Here is a 25748-nt window from a genome sequence, read left to right as displayed (position 1 = left end):
CACATGTCCGTTCTCTATGTCTACGTCTCTATTCCTACCCTGCAAATCGGTTCATCTGTACCATTTTTCTAGATTCCACATATATGCATTAATATACGATATTTGTTTTTCTCTTTCTGGCTTACTTCACTCTGTATGACAGACTCTAGGTCCATCCAGGAATGAAATTGGGTCATTTGTAGAGATGTGGGTGGACCTCCTATTATTATTCTTTTACAGATTCTCTTTTCTAGTTTTGTATCATCTCTAGAGATCAAATGCTCACAGGCAGGACATACAGAAAATTACTGAATGTTATTTTGGTTGCTGTCAATGCTGGGTTTGGATTAATAACGAAACCAATTAAATTCTCAAATACCTCCACTGACAACAATAAATGTTTAATTTCCAGAGAGAAATAAGGTTAGCTATGTTGAACACCTTTTGCAATCACAGTGATAACCAAACTTTTCAAACATTGGGGAATACTGCTATTTTGTCCAAGAACCAGCAGCAGCTTGATTTAATTAAAATAATAACAAAAGAATCCATGTTTTTTTAGCTGTCTCATGCATCTCTGGTAATAACCAGTCGGCAGAAATGACGGAATGCCTCAAGCAGACAAATGGCATGCCTCCCCTTGTGCAAGAATGTACAGTACCCTGTCATGATGACTGCACCTTCACTGCTTGGTCCAAGTTTACACCCTGCTCCACGAATTGTGAGACAACTCGAAGTAGACGGCGACAGCTCACAGGTAGGGTGTGCTTTTCATTCTTTAGCTTCAGGCAAGTGATGCTCTCCTGAACCGATCAAGGAGAATAAAAGTTCCAGAAGGATGGGAAATTGTATCAGGTCTCTCCCCTCCCCTCCCCTCCCTGCCATTATGCATCCTCAGTGCCAGTGCTTGGCACATAATAGGTACTCAATTTATACTTGTGAAACAAATGAAAGATGTGAACCATTCCAAAGCTATGAAGTTCTTCTCTATAAAGCTTTATAATCTTTGTAGTCATAAATGGCAATATATCCACCAACTTCCTGGAGTAGCTAATGGCAGAGTTTCTGGTGTTTTTCATGCCAGGATCTCAGCAAGCTTGAAAGCAGTCTCTGATTTGTAAAGAACATCAAAGGCAGATCTCACCTATGTCATTATCTTTTGCCATTAACTTTTAAGTAACTTGATATTTTAAAATTTTAGTGGTGGAAAGCAAAAATTGAATTACAGGGACTTCCCTGGTGGTGCAGTGGTTAAGAATCTGCCTGCCAATGCAGGGGACACAGGTTCAATCCCTGGTCTCGGAAGATCCCATGTGCCACGGAGCAGCTAAGCCTGCGTGCCGCAACTACTGAGCCTGCACTCTAGAGCCCACAAGCCACAACTATAGAGCCACATGCCACAACTACTGAAGCCCACATGCCCTAGAGCTCACGTGCTGCAACTACTGAAGCCCGCGCACCTAGAGCCCATGCTCTGCAAGAAGAGAAGCCACCAAAATGAGAAACCTGCGCACTGCAACGAAGAGTAGCCCCTGCTCACCACAACTAGAGAAAGCCCGTGTGCAGCAGGGAAGACCCAGCACAGCCAAAAAAAGAAAAAACACATCGAATTACATACATAGATTCTGCTTTTGTGGTATATGCTAATTATTGGTTCTATTTACATCCTTGAAATTTAGTGGAAATTAAAGCAATGAGTAGTTTAATCAAGGTCTTAGAGCAATTTTTGCCTATAATATACAAATAATTGATGTAGTAATATATCCTACTTCTTATCTAGATAAATATGGCAGAACTTCTCTTCGTGGAATGCTTTTTCATATTTGCAGAAAACTTAATTCAGGGAATGAAGAATCAAAGGAAAATGCCAAAAATAATAATTGGGTTAATAAAATTGGTGTTGACATTGAAGAATTAAGCACAGATGACCATTTTTTCTCATGAGCAATCCAAGTGCTAATTCTCTCAGTTTCAAGACCTTTGTTTGAAAGCATTGCATACAAGATTGTTTTACATTTAACTCACTCTAATGGATTGACAAAATCCATGAGAGCCCTTAACAGGATTTCTGCGCACAAATCAGGAGCCCATTTGTAAGTACAGGTGAAACGTATACTCACAAATAGAAACATCAAATTAAATGTTATACTTTGATATTTCTTCTATAAAAATTTGTTCATATATAATTTTAAGCAACATTGCTTATGTTTCTAAGATAAAACAAATTTCTTATTCTCTAACAATATAATGGGATAGAATGTATATGACAGGAATAATTCCAAGTTCAGGGGCAATTTAATGGAACTTGGTTTGCATGTTCCTACATAATCCTTCAGAAGCCATTATCCTAGCAACTCTGTCTATATCTATGAGATGAGAGAGAATTTCCTTGAGAGGGAAAGAAAGTTTTTAATTAATGGCCAATTTTTTTTCTTGTCTTGAAGGTTTGCTAATGATGTTTTGTACCTGTAAACTGAGAATGAAATAATTGAAAATCCTAGGATACTTATTCATTTTGCAACCAGTACAGTTTGTGTTATCAATTGTCAAAATTTTGATGAATTTGACTTTTATTTAACATATACTTTTAAGGTAAATCCTGAAGAACTGTTATATTTTTCCTTGCAAACTCTATCCTAAGAATTACATTAATATTTAGAATTTCTTTTCTAAATTATTAACTGCTATGCTTTTGCCTAGCTGATTGATCTTTGTATGTCTCAGTATCTAGATGACACCTAAACAACTGGCTAATTTCATGAAATACATGAGTTGTTAAAATCAATCAAATGAATTATATAGTAGTGTCAACTGAAAGAAAAATGCACAGTGTGAGAGTTGTGAGTTAAGGTTTATCCAGGGGCTTACTGAGGACTGTTGCCCCGGAGACAGCCTCTTAGATAGCTCTGAGGGACTGCTCCCAAGAGGTAGGGGAGAAGGCTAGTTTATATGTGATTTTGTTGCTGTTAAAAAATATATGCAGTCACCATACATCTTGGTAGAAACTTACTGCTAGTCACAAAGAACAGCAATCTCAAGGTAATGATCATAGTGCTTTCTATGTATGGGAAGATACAAGAAGTGGGGTTTATTTAAATTCTTCCTGAAATGCATCTAACTATCTAAGGGTCTGTTTGTTCAAAGCACAGAGTATCCTTTTATTGTCTTTAATTTCCTCTGTTAGAAGCACTGAGTGTACGGTCAGTCAGTGACTGCAATGGATTAATCTTTGTAGACTTGGATGGAGAATGACATACTCTTTGCTCTTCTTTTGTTGGAAGTTCCCCCATTTTGGTCATAAATTCAACCAAAGTTTGAGAGCCGTTTCATGACCAATTTGTTCTAGGGCCCTACGTCAAGGATTTCATAGGATTTCGTTGATAGACCACTCAATGTGCTATGACTGAATTGGACCCTTCTAATGGTAACCATAAAGGTCTCTGGACCACCTGTCTTACTAGTCTCTTATGGTCCAGGAAATGGTTCTCCCTGATGGTTTCTTCCCATATCTAGAGTTACACTATTATGATCATTTTAATTCTATATAGAACTATATATTCGATCAATCATTTCAAATCTCTTAGTCATTACTACTTTTGTTGGAGACTCAGTTGTAGATTTGGTAATGCAAGAATAAACAATCTTATAAGCAGAATACAAGTTCTATAGCTAGGAGTATTAATAAGGTCATAGTGAGAATTTATGCCATGAACTTGCAGCATCAAACCAGTTCTTGAGATCACCAAGACTAGGGAGCAGATTAAGGCAGAAATCTGATTTTTTTTATGTGGGTCATTAACTGTGTTCTTTTACAAGCCCAACAGAGTCATTAAACTTAAATGACTGTTGCCTGGTGTTACCCATATAAATCCATTCCATAATTGAGGAAGAGTCCCTCCTGATAAGTGGGAGGTTATGTTTTTTGAATTAAATTTAGCTCATTGTTCTGATTGAGCTGGAGTAACTTTGATAGAAAATTCATATCTATGTTAAAATAAATTTTCTAAGGGACCATCCAATCAGATCCTTGGAGAGGAGAAATCCACCAAGGTGAACCAGAAGTACTGGACATAGGTAATTGACCATAAACCAAAAAATGAGATAGATTTTTAAAAATTTGCATAGGATTGTGCCCATGATAGAAAAACATTTGGTTCACATGTAAAAATCCAAGAAATCAAGATCCAGCCTGGCATCTTGGAATAACTATCTGCTTCTGATGCCCTCATCTCTTCCTGCTATGGGTATGGTTTGTTTTCTGTTTGAGTATTGTGTCAAGGTGAGTTTGAGGTTAGCAATCCTCTCTATAGACCAGTCCAGTACAGGGCCCTTTTTAAATGGGAAATATGAATCTAAGAGTCAATTCCCTTTAGTCTTGTTGTGCATGAGCTACTTAAGAGTACCTGATAAGGGTCTTTCCATCTAAGCTGAAGAGAGTCCTTTAAATGATGTCTTTTCCAGTATATATTCTTCTGGTTGTAGTCATAGGGTATCCGATCTTTATCCAAACATAGATTACTGTGATAAACTTCAGAAACAAGCTAAAAATGTTCTTTTAACAAGTGACTTAAACTTTTGTGATAATGTAACATAACAACAGGAGCCATCTAGGAAGTGAGTTTCAGGCAGTAAATACCAAAACCTTATAGGTAATTAATAGCACAAGAACTTGATATCTATAAACATATTTTACTGAAACATATTTTTTCTCTAAAGTCATCCTCATTTCCACCAAATATAGTCAAACTAAGACTAACTTGTTTGCAAAATAAGTCTGGTTTCAATAAACTTGGCCTAATTATTTACATAAGTGTACCAAGAATAGCAGTTGATTACATAGACTCTTTTAAATTTGTTTTTTTGAAGCTTGTCTTAAACAGTCCCTGACTGAACTTTATTAAGGCTTCTCAAGGCCACGATAATTATGCCTAGGACTTGCCATCAGATTTACCTGTATAGGTTTGGGTGAATTCCTCCTTTCTCAAGGTCCCCAAAATATCTTGAGGGTCCTTTCTTATTCACCTGATAAGGATGCTGGGAACCCTGCAAATAAGGTACTAGGCTGTTTCTCTAAGGGGCTTTATGGCTCCATAAAGTCCATCTTAGTTCTTTAAAGCTGACTTCTTATATCCGATTCTATGTATATTCTCAAATAAGACATTCCAGTCAAAGCTATGTTAATATAACCAGTGTTGCCATTATACCCTGTCAAATGGAGAAGAGATTTTTATTGAACTTATGCAAATAACTATATTTCCATGAAAATAAGAATAAGGAGTTTCCACTTCTAGAGAGATCAGGAAGAGAGAAAAAGATAAATGTTTCAATTCTGCTTACAAAGGTATAATTTATCAAATTGTTGTTAGTCATAGTATAAGAGGAAAGATTTCCTTATATCAAGAAAACAAAGATAAACAGTAATATTTTAGACAAAAAGTCATAAAAATTATAACCATATTCATCAGTTCATTCAGTCATATGCAATTAAGTTTTGTTGATCTTGATCTCCTGTTAACAATTTTATGAAGTCATCAGATTTTTCATTAGAATTCTTTAATTTCATACCCAGTTCAGCAGTATAATCTGAAAGCTATCAGAAACCTGTAATTGTCAAAAAAAAAAAAAAAAAAGTCCTTCTGTGACTCTTCTTGAAGATGAAAATTTTTAATTAAAGCAACAGAGTAAAATAATAACTATCTGTACATGACAAAAGACTTAAAATGGCATGGTTAAAGATATGATTACAATTGACAAAGAAATTTGGTTATTTCTGTTACACACAACATTTTAAGATAATTCGACTATGATAACATTATAGTAGGACATCTGAATTTTAGGAATTTCCTAGAACTTCTAGAATATTTATATTGATAACATTTACTCATACAATATTACCTAAGGTTTATCATCATTTATTTAACAATGTTAATCATGTAATTTAATATACCAAATAAACCTAATTAGTTTAATATCTTTCTTTGAGATGTTTCAGGGTCCCTCGGAGACATGCCAACATTAGCTAGAGGTCATAACAGAGAGAAATTCAAATTCTAGTTTTGCGCCAGCTTATTTTTAACATTAGAATTCTTTCAGCCAATTAAGTTCATTTTAATCTTTGCCAGCCCTGGTCATACATCAATTCTTTCTCAGGGTTTCTTTTCATAAGCCTGTAATTTGCCTTTTTTCTTCCAGATTGTGTCCTATGCTTTCCCTTGCTCTTTTTTTCTTTTTCTCTTAACCTCTCTTTGGGACAAAATTACTTTGTTTTCCCTTAACAGAATGCATTTCCTTTTCATTTACCCTTTTAAAAAGTTTTCTTGCATACAAAGATGTTTTATTTATTTTAGTGGTTCTAATTACACATATTAATCAGAATTCTCAACCCTTGAAAACCCCAATCTCTAGCGAAAACCAGGAAGTCAGCAGTTATGAACTATTTGTCACATGAGCATGCCTGATTGGCAAACTTATGAACATATTCCATTACCTCTAGAAACACATTTTTTCAGTGTAATTTTTCCTTAGTGTGGTATAAGACATGTGACCAATAAACCAAACATCTTTAGGTTTGTTTTTTTTTTTTAAATAGGAAGACAATAGGAGATAAATTTAGACTTGCTTAGCAATTAATTTCCCAGTATTTTCTATTATTTGGAAATGATCTGGACATTCAATGAATTCCCATCATTTAACTTAGTAAAACTCTAAAATTTCAAGTTACTGAAAGATCTGGAGAAACTATTTTTAAGTAGACATACAATAAGACATAATTGTTCTTAAAGCATTCACCTAAAAAAGTCTTAGCCCATTTGGATCTATATTTCTTTACGAAAATATCATTAGTTTTATTACTGACAAATTTTGTTAGAGATAACGTGATCTTATTTGACATTTAGTAAACAGATACAATAAAAGTTTTACATATAATATTCTTAACTCTAAAGATAGGACTCTTTTAGTTAAACCAACAAACTTGTTTTTATTGGGTAGAGATTAATCGTAGATCATGTCAACTACAAACTGGCACTTGCCATTGGCACTTGCCATCTACCTCTACAAGGATGAAATCAGGAGCTGCTGTAGCTGCTGACTTTCAACACCCCCTGAAAGGTGTTCAAGGTGGAGATCAGGAATGAGGCATTGTGTGCTCTGGGAAAAACAGGGCTTCAGATAGTTAGATATTTTCAGGAGATGATTTTATGAACCAAATTCTTGTATCTCCTCATATCTAGAAAAGCCCTAAAATCCTTCATGGTGACATCTGCTCCTTGTGACTAGCAGTAACCTTCATGAGACTAGCAGAAACCTTCTGCAAAAAAATATGCACTTGATTGCATGTAGCCCCCTTCACCAAAATCATATATATACTGACCTTCCCCATTACCTCTTTGGAGCAGTTTCTCAGAGCTCTCTGAAATGCTGTCTCCCGAGCTTTAGTCCTCATTTTGCACCAAATAAAACTTCACTCACAGCTCTCACGTTATGCATTTTTTTTTTCAGTCAGCAATCGTGATCTTAAAAAAAAACATTCGGGTTAATTTGTATTGTATTTCTGAGAATGTATATAAGCATTTAATTTTCTTTAAGCCAATTAAATAGTTCTATATTACAGTTTAATTTTGATAATACCATCACCAAAGGTAGAAACATATATCTATAATGTACACACAGGCATATAAATAGGCACAACCAGAGATCGCATAGCCTCATTTTAAAACTTAAGTCATGAATCGGGTATTATGATATAAAACTTGCTAGTTTATAATAACAGTTGGAATAAGTTAACTCACTTGGGTTTTAAAAGGCTTCTTCCCCCCCCCACACACCCCTTTTTTTTTTCAATCTCAGAAATTGGAGATAGTCTAGATAAGTGTTTCCTGAGAGGACCTGGTAAAACATTTACATCTCAAAGACTCAGGGAGGTAATTGTAAGCTCCTCCGAGAAGGACCTCTGTTCCCTTTGGGTCAGAATTTTGAAAAGATGTTTTATAAAGCCAGCTTCCTCTAACTGCATATGGAAAAGCCAGTTTTGGAATGTCAAGAGAGTCTCATCTTGACCTTTTTCAGAATGACATTTCCTTCATTTCCCAGTTAACTACTTGCATGTATAAGCTCCTTATAAACATAAACCTCTGACTCATACCCTGCCAGGTTTATCTGGCACCACTTTCTTCTGATTTGAAGGCTTTGTTTCCCATTTTAGTGTTGGTTTGTCAGGATAAAATTACTCTTGAAGACTGGTGGGCTGGTGTGCTGTTTGTGAGCTTCACTCCTCTAGGTGGCACCCTAGAGTCATCTCAGCGCTTTCACATGTCTCAGTTTCTCCCCCTGGCTGTATAAAATCTCCATGGAGACTGGAGCACTGGTTGGCCAATGTTATGTGTGCGTCCCAAGAGCAAATTTCTTTAAATTAATGAGTGGGTTACTCACACTGAATGGTGTGAGGGCTGGCCTCCGCCACTCCCATAAATTTCCCAGTTGACTGAGAAAACTGCAACTGGTTGGAAGGAGCTGTGTCCCTAATCTTCGGAGCTGAAAGCTCTCACATGGTATCTTCACTTTTATTCAGACCAACTCTATTAAGGTATTCAAAAAAGACACCAGGCTAGCCCCCTCCCTAATCACCTAGTCCAGACCACTTGGTGTCTTTCAACTGAGCAACCTCCTGCTGTCTCTCAACGGGGGTAACCCACTCAGTATCTTTCAAGTGAGCAAACTTTTCCCAGTGTCTTTCGACTTGGTAACCCAGCTACCTCTTCTTGAACCTAAGTTCAAGGAAAACCTACTCCTCATGGCAAGGAGTTTAACAACCACCAAATAAAACTCAGAATCATCAATCAAGATGTGAGATCCAAGACCCAGGAGAGACATACCCAGTTGTCTGGACTCCCTGAGGAAGTGGAGAAGCACAAGGGGCCCATGTTGAGACCAAGGCTGCTGATACTTGTAGAGTTCAGGCAAAGGAGAGAAGTCAGCTCTTGGTCCCTTTGTGGTCACCAAAACATTCAACTGAAAGAAAAATGCACAACATGAGAGTTGTGAGTTAAGCTTTATCCAGGGTCTTACTGAGGACTCTAGCACAGGAGACGGCCTCTCAGATAGCTCTGAGGAAGTGCTCCAGAGAGGTAGGGAGGGAAGGCTAGTTTATATGTGATTTTGTTGCTGTTAGGGAATACATGCAGTCAGCATACATCTCAGTAGAAACTTACAGCTAGTCACAAAGAACAGCAATCTCAAGGTAATGATCATAATGCTTTTCTGTGTATGGGAGGATACAAGAAGTGGGGTTTATTTAAATTCTTCCTGAAATGCATCTAACTATCTAAGGGTCTGTTTGTCCAAGCACAGAACATCCTGTTATTGTCTTTAATTTCCTCTGTGTAACACTGAGGTCACTGTCAGTCAGCAACTTCAATGGGTTCATCTTTGTAGACTTAGATGGAGAGCAAAATACTCTTCACTCTTCTTTTGTTTGCAGTATCATTGGTAGAAAAACACGTAGTGAAAAATCTGCACTTCTCAAGCTTTATTTTTATTGTGATACTAATGCTTGTGTTTTGGTTTTTCCCCTGTAATTTGCTATTAAACTTAATAAGCAATTTCTAACATGAATGATAGTAAAAAGGGATGGGCTTAGACTGTAAAGCAATATGATTCTCTAACACAGACACACACAGAAGAGCGTACAGACACAAGTACAAGCATCTTCATTGTATAGGGGACCATCTACGGTGTTTATTTTTCTTTTTCCTTTTTTTTAACCAGAAACCTTAATTTAATATCTGGTGTTATGTGTGTTGTATGCAAACTAGATAATCACAGGTTTCAGATTTAGTGATAGTTAAAGCAGTTGTTTATACAATGCTGTAAATAATCTTTCAAATAGTATAATCTATCTAGATTATTCATATATATCTATATATTCAAAATAACCGGGTAACTAATACCTATTAAATATTGTAGTTTTGTGTTTCTGTGGAATCGGTTACAAATTTCCCTCTGACTTAAGAGGAAAAAAATGTCTTTAGAGTTGTAGTAGAGATTGATTTTTAAAATATTTTTTAAAGTACTGGCTGGTTCTGAATCCAAGGTTTAATACTGATTATGACTAGAATGTAATCAAAGTTAAGGACCGCTGGTAATTTGTTTCTTATTGTGAAAACCATCTCTACATTAACTAACTTGCTCAAAGCCTTCTTCAAACAGTGATGCCACGTAATTAAGAAGGATATCACAAATATAGAGACAGCATATATTTGTACAGAATATTTGTTCTGCCAGTAACTTTTGGTTACTTTGTACAGGAACATTTTATTATTTATTCCTAATCTCTCTCTCTCTCTCTCATTTCTTCCTTCCTTTTTTTTTTTTTTTTTGCCTTTTTTTAAAAAACTTTGCTCAATTATTCAAGGAACAATTCTTGTTTACCATTTTTGTGTGCTAGGCCTTGGGGACACTGTAAGGGAATAGGTAGACATGACCCTAATTTAAGAGCTTCCAGTCTAATGAGAGATAGAGTTTTGCTACAGACAGTTACAACACAGTATAGTACCTGCTACAATAGCTGTTATATAGGGTGCTGTATTAGTTTTTTATTATTGCTTCTTTAACAAATTGCCACAAATTTGATAGCGTAAAACAACAAATTTATTCTCTTACAGTTCTATAAGTCTGAAGTCAGACATAGATTTTACAGGGCTATAAGCAAGATGTTGGCAGGGTAGCATTTTTTTCTGGAAGGTTTAGGGGAAAATGTTTTCTTTTCCAGCTTCTAGGCGCTGCTTATATTCCTTGGCTCATGTCTCCCTTCCCCCAAAGTCTTGAAATTCAGAAACATTACATCTGTTTGATCATTCTTTCATAGTTATTTTGCCTCTGATTCTTTACTCAGCCAGGAAACGTTCTCTGAATTTAAGATCATGTGATTATGTTGAACCCAGGAAGATAATCTCCTTATCCCAAGATCCACAAGCTTAGTCACATCTACAAAGTTCATTTTGCCATCTAAAGTAGCATGTTCACATGTTCCAGGGATTAGGATGTAAAAAATTCTTGCAGAGCCATCGTCCTGCCTACCACATGCTACACAAGTACATGAGAACACCTCTTCTAGAACTGAGATGAAGAGTGTATTCAAGGATGACTTTCTGGAGGGAGTGATCTATCAGTGTGGACCTAAAGGACAAATAGTCATTAGCTAGGAAATGACGGGAAGGTAGAACTGGTGACAATTTCTGGAGTAGAACATGCAAAGGCCAGCAGTTAAATGAGTAGCTTCTAGGAACTAAAAAACGCTCAGTATTACTTATAACATGCCAGAGGCAGAGTGGTGCAACACAGTCAGAGGCAAACACAGACCCAGATCCTATGGAACCTTGATGACCAAGGTGAGGAGTCTAGACTTCATTCCATGAGCTGTGGTCAGTCACTGGAGAGTGTTAAATAGATGAGTCATGTGATCAGATTTCCAGGTTTGTAAGTTGGTCCTGGCTGCAGTGCAGGGAATAGATTGAAGGAAGTGAGTTATGGTGGCAATAAGATCTTGGAAGGTGCCATTATAGTGATTTAAGCTGGGGATTTGGAGGAGTGCTAAATATGGGTGGTATCAGTCAGAATGGATACAGCGGACTGATTCAAGAGATATTTAGGTATTTGAAATGATAGACCTTTGTCATTAAACAGATACAGGTAGCACAACAGAATGATTCAAATGTGACACTCCAGTTTTTGACTCGGTCATATTGGTAGAACTGGGAAATGCAGGAGAAAGAATGGTTGTGATGGTCAGAAGGTGAGTGTAGGTTTTGCCAGGTTGAGTGTGACTGGTTCTTTAGGTGTAGATTTCCAGTCTCTGGCTCAGAAGCTTGAATAAGAAATCTGGGTTGAAGATAATAATTAGGGATTTAAAGGTTATAGATGATTATTTAAGCTCTTTGGGTGGTGAAGGTGTAGGATCAGAAAAGAGAATCTAGGGCAGTGCCCTGAGGAAACCTATCAGTTAAGAGAGGTACAGAGGGAGAGTAATTCAACAAACAAACAAAAAAGTTGTACCCAGGGAGATGGTGAGGGTGTGGAGTAGGGGTGAAGGACATAAAGGTAAGGTGTGATGAAACTTGGAAAAGATATTTCAAGAATGATGGCATAGTCAACACTCAGAACTATTGTTGAATGATCAGGTCTGAAAGATAAGATGTAAAAGATAGTTCATGACTTTATTACTTTGGCAAGAGTAAGTACTTCTAAGGAATAGGTAGACTCAAAATCTAGGGTTAAGTGTGTTGAGAATAGAATGGAAATATAAGAGATGGAGACAACGGTACTTTGTGGACATTCGAAAAGCACCAGAGACTTGGGTTACACGTTAAATGCTGATAAGAAGGCGCCAATCCTCCTCACCCATTTATGTATCTCTCATGCAGTAAATTCTCACAGTGGTGATAGATGCTCTGCTCCTCACATTTATTCTCAGGAAGTGCCCCTAATGGTAGAGGCAAGTGAATACTTCCTCCCAGAGGGACAGTGGTGTGGCTGAAGCTTCTACAAGATCATTTCAGGTCCGACAGGAATCCTTATTTATTGTGGCCATAAGCATCACAGAAGGCATAAAGCCAATCGTCCAGGTGACAACTGTAGAATTGCTGTGTGTAAAGTAAACTAACTGACAGTAAGAAAGTAGTCTGTGCATCAGCTTATTGCAAGCATTTCCAAAACAGCCATAAAGACTGGAGATAAACTAATAAAGCTGCCTATTTTTTTTTTTTTTATATAACCAGCCAAGACTCTCACTAATGACCCATTAATAAGGAAACAAAGTGGAATTATTAGATCTAGGAAAACTTTTAAAAATCTAGAGGAAGTGTGTTGGTAGCAAAGTTGAGTCAAGTTACAGGCCATCTTGGAATCCATTAAACATGATGATCAAGTACTCACAGCTTTGAAAAATGACTCTGCCTTGTCATTACTCAAAGTTGGGATTACACCTAAAAGGTCCGTCAAAGTCAACTGGTAAGGTAAGGTCATATTCTAAAATACATAACCTAAAAAGGTCTCTCAAAGTGCAAGTCATACCTTTTTCTCAGATTAAATTTTCCAAAATGAATTGAGCATTTATTTCAATCTATTGTTTCTGTCAGCATTTGTGAGCTGCCTGATAAGAGGAACCAAAATAAGTTCCAGTTTGTCCACCACACACCAAGTGACACCCAGGCTCACTCCAGGGCCATTGTCTGGGAGGATATCATTTTGTTCCTTGAATAAATAAACTGCTTTTAAACAGTTACTTGAAAAAAAGGGAAGGACTTAATACTTACACCATTTTGTTCATTTCCCTGGTAACCATTAGTTTCATGGAAAATGGAGACAAGGTAATCTCTCTGTTTTTTATCAAGAAATTATAGGGAAACCAATATTAAATACGTCAAGGACTTTTCTATCTGTTGAGCCACTGTAGCAAACATCTTCTAAGTATTTTTTGTCTCTCTCCAACATGAGACCTCTTTTTTTCAAATTAACTTAAATTTCACAGTTGCTGTGGGAATTGCTTTCATTGTCCTAGGATTTCCTTCTGTGTTTAAAAAAAAAAAAAAAAGTGTAAAAAGGAAAGGCTTTATTTTATTTAAGACTTAATAGTCTAAGAGCTTTTAAATAAAATGTGAGCAACTTATAACAAAACAGCAGATGTGAAATTAATACATCAATGTCTCTCATTGGAACAGGGAAAAGCAGGAAGAAGGAGAAATGCCAGGATGCTGACCTGTACCCTCTAGTGGAAACAGAACCATGTCCTTGTGATGTGTTTACATCTCATCCTTACGGAAATTGGTCAGATTGCATTCTTCCTGAAGGCAGAAGGGAGCCTCAGAGAGGATTGCGGGTACAAGGAGACAGCAAAGAATGTGGAGAAGGCATGCGTTTTCGAGCAATAGCCTGCTCTGATAAAAATGGAAGACCTGTTGACCCCACCTACTGCAACAGCTCTGGTAAGGAGATGGGTGAGGAGTAACAGATGAGAACATTGACATACAGCCTAGGAGGGGCATCCCAGGTCTAGAATTGGTAGCCTAGTTCCTTAGTAATTACTTCAGTTCTTCTTTGTCAAAAACACACCACCTCTCATAAAATATGGACATATGAAATACACATATCCATATCACACTGATTATCTGGAATGTGATCGTTTGGGATATTTGACTCACCTCACTCTGTACTTCACCTCTGGCCACTTGTTTCCTGGCGGTGAGCTCAGTTGCTCTTCCTCTAAGAAAGCCAAAGCCCAATGCAAATGAATATATTTTACAGTGTTTATTGGTACTCTGATCATATATATAGAAGGCATCAGTCCTTGAATTTCTTATAAGGACGTTGACAAAATACCAATGAAAACGTTAATTGGAAGTCAATGAAAAAGTTAATAAACATAAATGTTTTATGGTACAATGTGTAAGTATACCCAAATTTATAGACTAAAACTGTAGAAAAGGAATTAGGCAATCTGGCAGAATTTTTGAGTTGTTAATCAAGGAGAAGACTGTCTTTTTTATTTATTTATTTTTGAACGTTGGGATAATTTAAAAGATACGGGGAACAGAGAAAGGAATGATGATTAAATACAGCTGGGGTAAACATTGATGGAAGAGGCTGAGACTAATGATTACAATGGAGCTTATGAATTTCCTGCTCTATTTTTTGGTTTTTAATTACCTTAAGAAACTGAAGTTAGGGATTTTACAGAAGGTATGGATAGAGAGAATTTATGTTGGAATGGCAAACTCTAAAAAAAAAATGATAGATTTTTGTCTCTGTCATCAAGGTCTTATATTCTAATAAGCTTCCTAATAATACCAGAAATAGCAAATTGAATTCACTTTTAGCACACAAGTAAATCATAGTTCATCCTTATTCTTTATTTCCAATGTATCAGCTCGTTTTAGTTAGGATACACCTGGATCATTATAGGAATGCAATTTAAGGTTTAACGATTTCTAATTAGTGGCATCATTGCTCTGCTTCCTAGGTTAGTCTACAGAATTGCATTCAGTGATTTTACTTTCAGAAACATTAAACACATCACAAGCAAGTAATGGACCCATTTTACAGAGGCCAAAGTTGGTTTGCTCTGGTCTTTGTTTTTCACCTTTAATATACATAATGGTTTATTTTTAAATTTTTTTCTTGAAATATATTTGACATATACACCTTGAATTTATGCAATGCTATAACATATTAGTTCAAGACATTTATAGGTTGTAATATGATTGTAATTGTAGTGATAATTAATACCTATAACTTTATATAGTTATCATTTCTTTTTAGTGATTGGAATAATCTAGTCTCAGCAGGTTTGATTATAATACAATATTGTTGTCCGTATTCACTGTATTGTGCATTAGATCTCTAGGACTTATCTACTACTCATTCCAAGTTTGTACCATTAAACAAACTATTCTATCCCTGTCTATCCCTCTGTTCCCATCCCTTGGAAACCACCATTTTACTCTGCTTTTATGAGTTTGGCTTTTTTAGATTCCATGTATAAGGGATATAACACGGTATTTTTCTTTCTCTGTCTGACTCATCTCACTTAGTATAATATCCTCAAGGTCCATTCAGATTGTCACAAATGGAGAATGTTTTTCTCATGGCTGAATAATAGTCTATTATGTATATACACTACAAATTCTTAATCCATTCATCTGTTTATGGGTGCATAGATTGTTTCTAAATCTCGGCTATTGTGGATAGTGCTGTAATATTCGTGGGAGTGCATACATCTCTTTGATATCCTGTTTTTATTTCCTGTGGGTATATACCCAGAAGTGAAATTGTTGGATCATATGGTAGTTCTATTAAATTTTTAAGGAACCTCTATATTGTTTTACATAGTAGCTGCACCAATTTACATTTTCACCAACAGTGTGCAAGTATTCCCTTTCTCTACATCCTCATTAACACTTATTATCTCTTGTCTTCTTGTTGCTATTCTAAAAGGCGTCAAGAGATAGCACATAGGGTTTTGATTTGCATTTCCCTGATGGTTAGTGATGTTGAGCATCTTTTCATGTACCTCTTGCCCATTTGGTTGTTTTCTTTGGAAAAAGTCTATTTAGGTTATCTGCCTAGTGTTTAACTGGGTTGATTGTTTTTTGTTATTAAGTTGTGTAAGATTCTTTATATATTTTTGGATATTAACCCCTTATCCAATATATGGTTTGCAAATTTCCTCCCATTCCGTAAGTTGCCTTTTCATTATGTTAGTTGTTTCTGTTTCTGTGCAAAATCTTCTAAGTTTGTTGTGATTCTATTTGTTGACTTTTACTTTTATTGTTTATGCTTTTGGTGTCATATCCAGAAAATCATTGTCAAGACCACTATTGAGGAGCTTCTTTTCTACATTTTCTTCTAGGAGTTTTATGGTATCAGGTCTTATGTTTAAGTCTTTTATCCATTTCAAGTTAATATTTGTGAGTTGTGTAAGATAAGGGTCCAATTTCATTGTTCTACATGTGTTTATCCAGATTTCCCAGCACCATTTTTTTTAACATCTTTATTAGAGTATAATTGCTTTACAATGGTGTGTCAGTTTCTGCTTTATAACAAAGTGAATCAGTTATACATATACATATGTCCCCATATCTCTTCCCTCTTGCATCTCCCTCCCTCCCACCCTCCCTATCCCACACCTCTAGGTGGTCACAAAGCACCGAGCTGATCTCCCTGTGCTATGTGCCCAGCACCATTTTTTGAAGAGACGATCACTTCTCCATCAGGTGGTCCTGGCTCCCTTACCAAATATTAGTTAACTGAATATGTGGGGGTTTACTTCTGGGCTCTCTAATCTAGTCCATTTGTCTGTGTCTATTTTTATGCTTGTATCATATTGTTTTAATTACTGTAGCTTTGCAGTATAGTTTAAAATCAGGAAGTGTGATACCTCCAGTTTTGTTCTTTCTCAGGATTTATTTGGCTGTTTTGGGTTCTTTGTGGTTCCTTAAAAATTTTAGGATTTTTTTTTTCTATTTCTGTGAAGAATGCCACTGGAATTTTGATAGAGATTGTGTTGAATCTATATATGATTTGGGGTAGTATGGACATTTTAACAATATTCTTATCCATGAGTAAAGGATGTCTTTCCATTTCTTATGCCTTCTTCAATGAAGTCATAATTTTCATTGTACAAATCTTTCACTTCCTCAGTTACATTTATTCCTAGATATTTTATTGTTTTTGATGCTATTGTGAATGGGATAATTTTCTTTATTTTTCAGATGTTTCATTATTAGCGAATAGAAACAACACTGATTTCTTTATTTTGATTTTTATATCCTCCAACTTTACTGAAATCGCTGATTAGTTCCAACAGTTTTTAGTTGAATCTTTGCAATTATCTATATACAAAATAATATCATCTGCACATAGCAACAGCTGTACTTCTTCCATTCTGATTTGGGTATCTTTTATTTCTTTATTTTGCCTAATTGTTCTAGCTAGACTTCTGATACTATATTGAATAAGAATGGTAAGAGTAGGCAACCATGTCTTGTTCCTAATCTTAGAGGAAAAGCTTTCAATTTTTTTACTGAGTATAACGTTAGCTCTGGGTTTGTCATAGATGGCTTTTGTTATGTTGAGGTATGTTCCTTCTATACACAATCTTTTGAGTTTTTTTTTTAAATAAATGTATTTATTTATTTGTTTATTTTTGGCTGGGTTGGATCTTCGCTGCTGCACGCGGGCTTTCTCTGGTTGTGGCAAGCAGGGGCTACTTTTCATTGCGGTGTGTGGGCTTCTCATTGCAGTGGCTTCTCTTGTTGCGGAGCACGAGCTCTTGGCACACAGGCTGAATAGTTGTGGCTCGTGGACTCTAGAGTGCAGACTCAGTAGTTGTGGCGCACGGGCTTAGCTGCTCTGCGGCATGTGGGAGGGATCTTCCCGGACCAGGGCTTGAACCTGTATCCCCTGCACTGGCAGGCGGATTTTTAACCACTGCATCACCAGGGAAGTACCTCTTTTGAGGTTTTTATCATGGAAGGATGTCGTATTTTGTCAAATCCTTTTCTGTACCTATTGTGATGATCATGTGATTATTTTCTTTCATTCTATTAATGTGATGTAATACGTTTGTCAGTTTGAACCATCTTTGCATCCCAGGCTCATGGTGTATAATCCTTTTAGTGTGCTCAATTCAGTTTGCTAATATTTTGTTGAAAAATTTTGCATCTATATTCATTAGTAACATTGGTCTATAGTTTTCTTGTAGTGGCTGTATCTGGCTTTGGTATTAGGGTAATACTGGCCTTGTAGAATGAGTTAGGAAGTGTTCCCTCCTCTTCAATTTTTTAGAAGAGTTTGGGAAGGATTGGCATTAATTATTCTTTAAATGTTTGGTAGAATTCACATGTGAAACCGTCTAGTCCTGTGGTTTTCTGTATTGGGAGATTTTTGGTTACTGTTTCAGTCTCCTTCCTCATTATCAGTCTGTTCAGATTTTCTATTCTTCCAGATTCAGTCTTGGTAGGTTATATGTTTCTAGAAATTTATCTGTTTCTTCTAGGTTATCTAATTTGTTGGCATGTAGCTGGTCATAGTACTCTCTTATTTCTGTAATATCAGTTGTGTCTTCTCTTTTATTTCTAATTTTGATTCTTCTGTTGTTTTCTTAGTCTAGCTAAAGGTTTGTCAACTTTATCTTTTTGAAAATCCAGCTCTTAATTTCATTGATTCTTTCTATTGTTTTTCTGGTCTCTATTTCATTTGTTTTCTCTCCAATCTGTATTTCCTTTCTTCTGCTGACTTTGGGCTTAATTTGTCCTTCTGTGTACTGGAGGTGTAAAGTTATTTACTTGAGATCTTTCTAATTTCTTAATACATCCATTTATCACTATAAACTTTCCTCTCAGAACTGCTTTTTTTGCAGCATCCCCTAGGATTTGATATGTTTTCTCTCCATTTTCATTTGCTTCAAGATTTTTTTTTTCCTTTTTGATTCTTTGATCCATTGGTTTTCAGAAGTGTATTGTTTGGTTTCCACATATTTGTAGATTTTCCAGCTTTCTTCTTGTTGATTTCTAGTTTTATACCACTGTGGTCAGAAAAGATAGTATTTCAGTCTCCTCAAATTAGCTAAGATTTATCTTGGTCCTATCATGATCGAATATCCTGTATGCACGTGAGAAGTATGTACATTATGCTGCTGTTGGTTGGAATGTTCTATATATGTCTGTTAAGTCCATTTGGTCTAAAGTATGGTTCAATTCCCCCATTTCCGTGTTGATATTCTGTCTGGATGATCTATCCACTGCTGACACTGAGGTATTGAAGTCTCCTACTATTACTGTATTGTTGTATATTTCTCCCTTCATATCTGTTAGTATTTGCTTAATATATTTAGGTGCTCCAATGTTGGGTGTGTATATACTCATGATTGTTATATCTTCTATGTATATTGACCCCTTTATCATTATAAAATGACCTTCTTTGTGTCTTGTTACAGTTTTTGGCTTGAAGTCTATTTTGTTTTATAAGTATGGCTATGCACACTTTCTTTTGGTTTCCACTTGCATGGAATATCTGCTGTCTCGTCACTTTGAGCCTCTGTGTGTTTTTAGAACTGAAAGAAGTTTCTTGTAGGCAGCATATAGTTGGATCTTGTTTTTCTGTTTTGGTTTTTTTGTGTTTGTGTGTTTGTTTTCTGCATGTTTGTTTTCATTGTTGTTGTTTTTTATCTGCCCAGCCACCCTTTGCCTTTTGATTGGTGACTTCAGTCCATTTACGTTTTGAGTGATTATTGATGTGTAAGGGCTTACTACTGCCATCTTATTGTCTGCCTTCTGGTTATTTTGTATGTTCATTATTTCTTCCCCCTGTTTCTCCCTACCTTTGTAAAGCAGTGGTTTTCCATAGTGGTATGCTCTGTCTCCCCATTTTTATGTTTTGTGAATCTACTCTAGATTTTTGCTTTGTGGTTATCACCTCCTCTATGAAAGAGGTCACCACTGTCTACCCCTTGTGCCAGAGAGGTAGCCAGTGCTGCTTCCAAAAGCCCAGCCCCTTGTTGTTCACCCATGGGGAGGGGAGGCCACCTTGGAAATTTTCTACCTCTCCTCTGCTTCCAAACTCTTCTCTTTCTCACTCCAGTGGCATTCTGGAATCTCCCTTTAGGCAGGCTGGACTTCCAATCATTCTCTTCTCCATGGTTATCGGCCCGGTTTTGCACTCTCCATGTTCTTTCTTTTCTAATCTCAGTGAGTGGGACTGGGGCCAGTTTGCCAACTCCCTTATATCAGCAACCCTCACTGAGATCCCCCTTGTTTATTTTTGGATGCACAGGTGGACTAGAAACCTCCACATCCCTTTGTGAAATACGCAGAGGCACTTTTTTTTGGTAATAGATGTCTAATTAGTTGTTACAAAGAGGAAAGAGGAGAGAAGAGAGACACCACCATGATGCTGATGTCACCTACATATTGGTTTATTAGTCATTTGATCAAAACCTGTATACTGATCACCTGCTATGTAGCTAGTCTTCTTCTATGATTTGGGTATACAGTTATGGGGAAATCAGGGACTTGTGCAGCTTATTGTCTAGTGGAGGATAGAAAAAAAAACAAATTAATAAAAGAAGTTTCAAGTCTTGATTAGCCCTTATGATGCTGAACAGAAAATCTTGAGACTTTAGGGAGGTCCTCACTAAAGTGACATACGTTTGAGATGTGAAGAGTGAGATGACAACCATGTGAAAAGTACATACAAGTTAATTTCAGTTAGTGAGATAAGCATGTCCAGAGGATATAAGGCAGAAAAGAAGTACCGGCAGAAAAACACAAAGGAAGCCCTCGGGAATGAGGAGAGTTGTTTTGAAATGCTGTGGAAGAAGTAGGCAGAATCTTGTGGGATAAAGCAAGGAGTCTGGATATAATTCAAGTGAAGTCGTCAGGTGGGAAGAGTGGTAGATGATGTGATCCAAGTTAGATGTTTAAAAAAATTACTTTTGACTAGTGTGTATAGATTGGCTTCAATGAAGCAAGGATGCCATTGGGAGACTATTGCAATAGTCAATGTAAGACATGATTTTAGGTAAGACTTAGGATGGCAGTAATAGAGCAAATATAGTGTTAAAATAAAATTCAAAGATAGAATTAAGATTATTCCAAATGCCAGTCATCTTTTTAAAAATATATTATCTATCATTCATCTCTAATTTTTCAAGGGTTTATATGTGTGTATGTGGTGTTTAATTTAGAAATAATCATTTCAGGTTAGAAAAGAACATATCCTCAAGGAAGAGGAGGCATTGAAAATGGAACCAATTTACAGAGCAATAGCAAAAGCTGTTAGAGAATCTAAAAGATTTTCACTGAATGAAAACAGTGCATTGATCAAGATTTACCAGAGACTTGCAACTTTTATGATATTTGTGTTAAGATATTTTTACATTACATTTTTCAAAAAAAAAGATTTTCAAAAACAGTAAATGAAAATACTCCCAATGGGTCACTTCTAAGGATAAGAGACATATCCATCTATCAAGGGAAAAGAAAATGTTTAATGGTCACTAATAGACATTTTTTTTAATATCCATGAGTATTAACTCACTATTAAGAATTCTGTTTTCATCCCAGACAAACTGAAGCAGAGAGCAGTGACCTCAATCTGGCTTTCCTAATAAGAACAGTAAATGTTTTGCCCTTTTAAGCTCCAACATAGGTTTGTCTTCCATCTGCATTTGGAAGACACAAATGGGATTCCCCAACATAATATCAGAGAAATTTCCTCATAAGGATAATTATTCCTCATGCTGAGGTGTCCTAGGTGGCCCCTGCTGGTACATATAGCTGTGGGCAACACAGTTCACTAAATTCTGAATTATCTATGCTGATGGATTTCATGGAAGATTCAAACCACAGATAGTACTAGCCAGGTCTCTTTGTCTTTAGGAATATCACTGAGGAGACCAGTAGTAAAATTATGCTTCATTAAAAAAACAAACAAACAAACAAACAAAAAAACTTCAGAGTGGAATTTGTATCTATATCATCTCAGCAATTGTTTGCTCCTACTGCGTTCCATCACTGCCTAATGTTAAAGTGTTGCATGTAGTTCCCAACTGTGTGTGACAACAGGGCAGATGTTGACTCTGATTACCTAATTCAGTCAACAGAATAGCATGTGCCAAAATAAAGATACTTGAGGTGAATTACTTCCAACTATGTCTCTTATCCCAGTGATTTTTTTGGACAAAGAATAGGACATAAAAGCACCCCACACCTCAGCACACTTCATTCTTCTCTCTCTCTTTCCCTGCCTTCATCCCTCCCTTCACTGCGGTCTCTGCTCATAACAAGTCTTTGCCTAACTCCTCTAATAAAGCAATCTACCTTATCACCTCCTATTCCCCTTACCAGTTTTCATCTTTCTTCATGGTACTTAATCACCAACTAAAATATTATGCATTTACATTTTTAAAATACTTACTGTCTGTCTCCTGTGATTGGATAGTAAAATTCCAAGAAAGAAAGAACTGCTTTTTAGGGTTTTTTTTCCCAACTGTATCCATGGCACCTAGAATGGTACCTGAAAGTTAGTAGCTATTTAAAATGTATTTTTGAATACATGACTGTACCATCAGGTCTTAATAATTGTGCCTCCTAAGCATTTCTCAAACTTTTCCTTTTCTCTTGCGATCTACTACACCCAGTGGCAGATGTTACAATCTTGTTTTAACCCCTGATATTTATTATGCCAAGAGCCATCAGCCATCACACGAAAAGGCAAATGTGGCCATGCCAGTGCTCTGCTGGCAGTTTCTCCCGGTCTCTTCTTCACATACCAGCTCCTTGACAGGACATCAAAGGAATTCCATGACTATGTAGTCTGGCTGGCATGCTCTTTATCCTCCTTTCGTGAGATTCCTCCTCCTTTGGGATGAGACCAAGTGATGCCTAGTCCAGGAAGCATTTTTCCTACTTCCTATCCCAGGGTGCGTGAGGGGATCATCCTTGAGGATTCCCATGAGTCCTATTCTTTTCTTTATCAATCTTTAGTTTTATTTTTTTAAATCCCCATGTATATTTCTATTTCTCTTACTAACCTGATTGTTTATTGAATCAGGCTCATTTCAGTTCAGGTGTACTGAATCGGGTTCATTTCTTCATCCCCAGTGCCTAACACAGGGTCTGGCCCATCACAGGCTCTGAGTATATGTTGGCTGAATGAATGAAAAGATGAGTTTAGATATGACAAGAGTCAACATGATCTCAGATTCAAGTGGTGGCTTGAATCGAGATCTTAGTTCTCTGCCCAGGAATTGGACCTGGGGAGTCTGGATGAAAACCAGGAATCCTAGTCACTAGACCACCAGAGGCTAGAGGCTAGAAGCAAAGTTCCCCTGGCTTTTGCCCCCACTGAAAAATGCATTTCTCAAGGAGGCAAAAACTGTAAAAACAGGAACAAAGTTTATTATTAGAAACACAGAACAAGAAGTGGGAGAGCATGCAGAGAAACAGTTTATTTAAGATAGAAGCAAGGCAGAGATACACACCTGGAGAGAAAAGGGTGTGGGCATCCCCCCTAATGAGGAGGAGCGCAGTAAAGAGGCAGTTAAGTAATTTATATAGGGCGCCTCTTACAAGTCTTTGTTTACCTTTGGCCAATTATCTTGTTTCTTTTTCCACACCTGACCTGCCCTAGGATCCTCCCCAACATGTGTGCACAGCTTTTTTCCAAGATAGAGTCTAGCCCACAGGCCTATGGGAGGGTTGGCATTACCTATTATGGGGTGGTGCCCTCCCCTTTTGGACCCCCAAGAGCCTTTCTGCACATGTGTAGTTGGGGAGGTCTCCTTGACCTTAAGAATGAGAAATATGTGGTCTCTTTATCTTTTATCTGGGCAGGACTCAGCTCCTCTCTGCCCCTGCCATTACTGTTACCTTGAAGTGTTCACCAGAGGCAAAATCCAGCTATTTACAGTGTTCCTGTTGTTATTTCTTTTTTTTTAAAATTTTTTTCTTATTAGTCATCCATTTTTATACACATCAGTGTATATATGTCAGTCCCAATCTCGCAATTCATCACACCACAACCCCCACCCCCCACGGCTTTCACCCCTTAGTGTCCATACGTTTGTTCTCTACATCTGTATCTCAGTTTCTACCCTGCAAACTGCTTCATCTGTACCATTTTCCAGGTTCCACATATATGCGTTAATATACGATACTTGTTTTTTCTCTTTGTGACTCACTTCACTCTGTATGACAGTCTCTAGATGCATCCACGTCTCTACAAATGACCCAATTTCATTCCTTTTTATGGCTGAGTAATATTCCATTGTATATATGTACCACTTCTTCTTTATCCATTCATCTGTCAATGGGCATTTAGGTTGTTTCCATGATCTGGCTATTGTAAATAGTGCTGCAGTGAACATTGGGGTGCATGTGTCTTTTTGAATTATGGTTCTCTCTGGGTATATGCCCAGTAGTGGGATTGCTGGGTCATATGGTAATTCTATTTTTAGTTCTTTAAGGAACCTCCATACTGTTCTCCATAGTGGCTGTATCAATTTACATTCCCACCAACAGTGCAAGAGGGTTCCATTTTCTCCACACCCTCTCCAGCATTTGTTGGTGGTAGATTTTCTGATGATGCCCATTCTAACTGGTGTGAGGTGATACCTCATTGTAGTTTTGATTTGCATTTTTCTAATACTTAGTGATGTTGAGCAGCTTTTCATGTGCTTCTTGGCCATGTGTATGTCCTCTTTGGAGAAATGTCTATTTAGGTCTTCTGCCCATTTTTGGATTGGGTTGTTTGTTTTTTTAATATTGAGCTACATGAGCTGTTTATATATTTTAGAGATTAATCCTTTGTCCATTGATTCATTTGCAAATATTTTCTCCCATTCTGAGGGTTGTCTTTTTGTCTTGTTTATGGTTTCCTTTGCTGAGCAAAAGCTTTTAAGTTTCATTAGGTCCCATTTGTTTATTTTTGTTTTTATTTTCATTACTCTAGGAGGTGGATCAAAAAAGATCTTGCTGTGATTTATGTCAGAAAGTGTTCTTCCTATGTTTTCCTCTAAGAGTTTTATAGTGTCCAGTCTTACATTTAGGTCTCTAATCCATTTTGAGTTTATTTTTGTGTATGGTGTTAGGGAGTGTTCTAATTTCATTCTTTTACATGTAGCTGTCCAGTTTTCCCAGCACCACTTATTGAAGAGATTGTCTTTTCTCCATTGTGTAGCCTTGCCTCCTTTGTCATAGATTAGTTGACCATAAGTGCGTGGGTTTATCTCTGGGCTTTCTATCCTGTTCCATTGATCTATATTTCTGTTTTTGTGCCAGTACCATATTGTCTTGATTACTGTAGCTTTGTAGTATAGTCTGAAGTCAGGGAGTCTGATTCCTCCAGCTCCATTTTCTTCCCTCAAGACTGCTTTGGCTATTCGGGGTCTTTTGTGTCTCCATACAAATTTTAAGGTTTTTTGTTCTAGTTCTGTAAAAAATGCCATTGGTAATTTGATAGGGATTGCATTCAGTCTGTAGATTGCTTTGGGTAATGTAGTCATTTTCACAATGTTGATTCTTTCAATCCAAGAACATGGTATATCTCTCCATCTGTTGGTATCATCTTTAATTTCTTTCATCAGTGTCTTACAGTTTTCTGCATATGGGTCTTTTGTCCCTACGTAGATTTATTCCTAGGTATTTTATTCTTTTTGTTGCAATGGTAAATGGGAGTGTTTCCTTAATTTCTCTTTCAGATTTTTCATCATTAGT

General features: G+C 36.8%; 1 protein-coding gene across 2 annotated transcripts in view; it reads left to right on the top strand.

The window, feature by feature from the left end:
- THSD7B (thrombospondin type 1 domain containing 7B) overlaps window positions 1–25748 on the top strand; it is a 1176114-nt gene that overhangs the window by 911028 nt on the left and 239338 nt on the right. For both annotated transcript variants that reach the window (XM_082395801.1, XM_082395802.1), the window contains 2 exons: window positions 542–736; window positions 13695–13958. In XM_082395801.1, coding sequence (XP_082251927.1) covers window positions 542–736; window positions 13695–13958 — 459 coding nt within the window. The remainder of the gene's footprint in view (window positions 1–541; window positions 737–13694; window positions 13959–25748) is intronic.

The sequence above is a fragment of the Balaenoptera borealis genome, assembly GCF_965194805.1.
Source record: "Balaenoptera borealis genome assembly, chromosome: 6".
In the NCBI taxonomy this organism is placed as follows: domain Eukaryota; kingdom Metazoa; phylum Chordata; class Mammalia; order Artiodactyla; family Balaenopteridae; genus Balaenoptera; species Balaenoptera borealis.
Note: the sequence above shows the minus strand (reverse complement) of the source record. Positions and strands in the feature narration are given on the sequence as shown.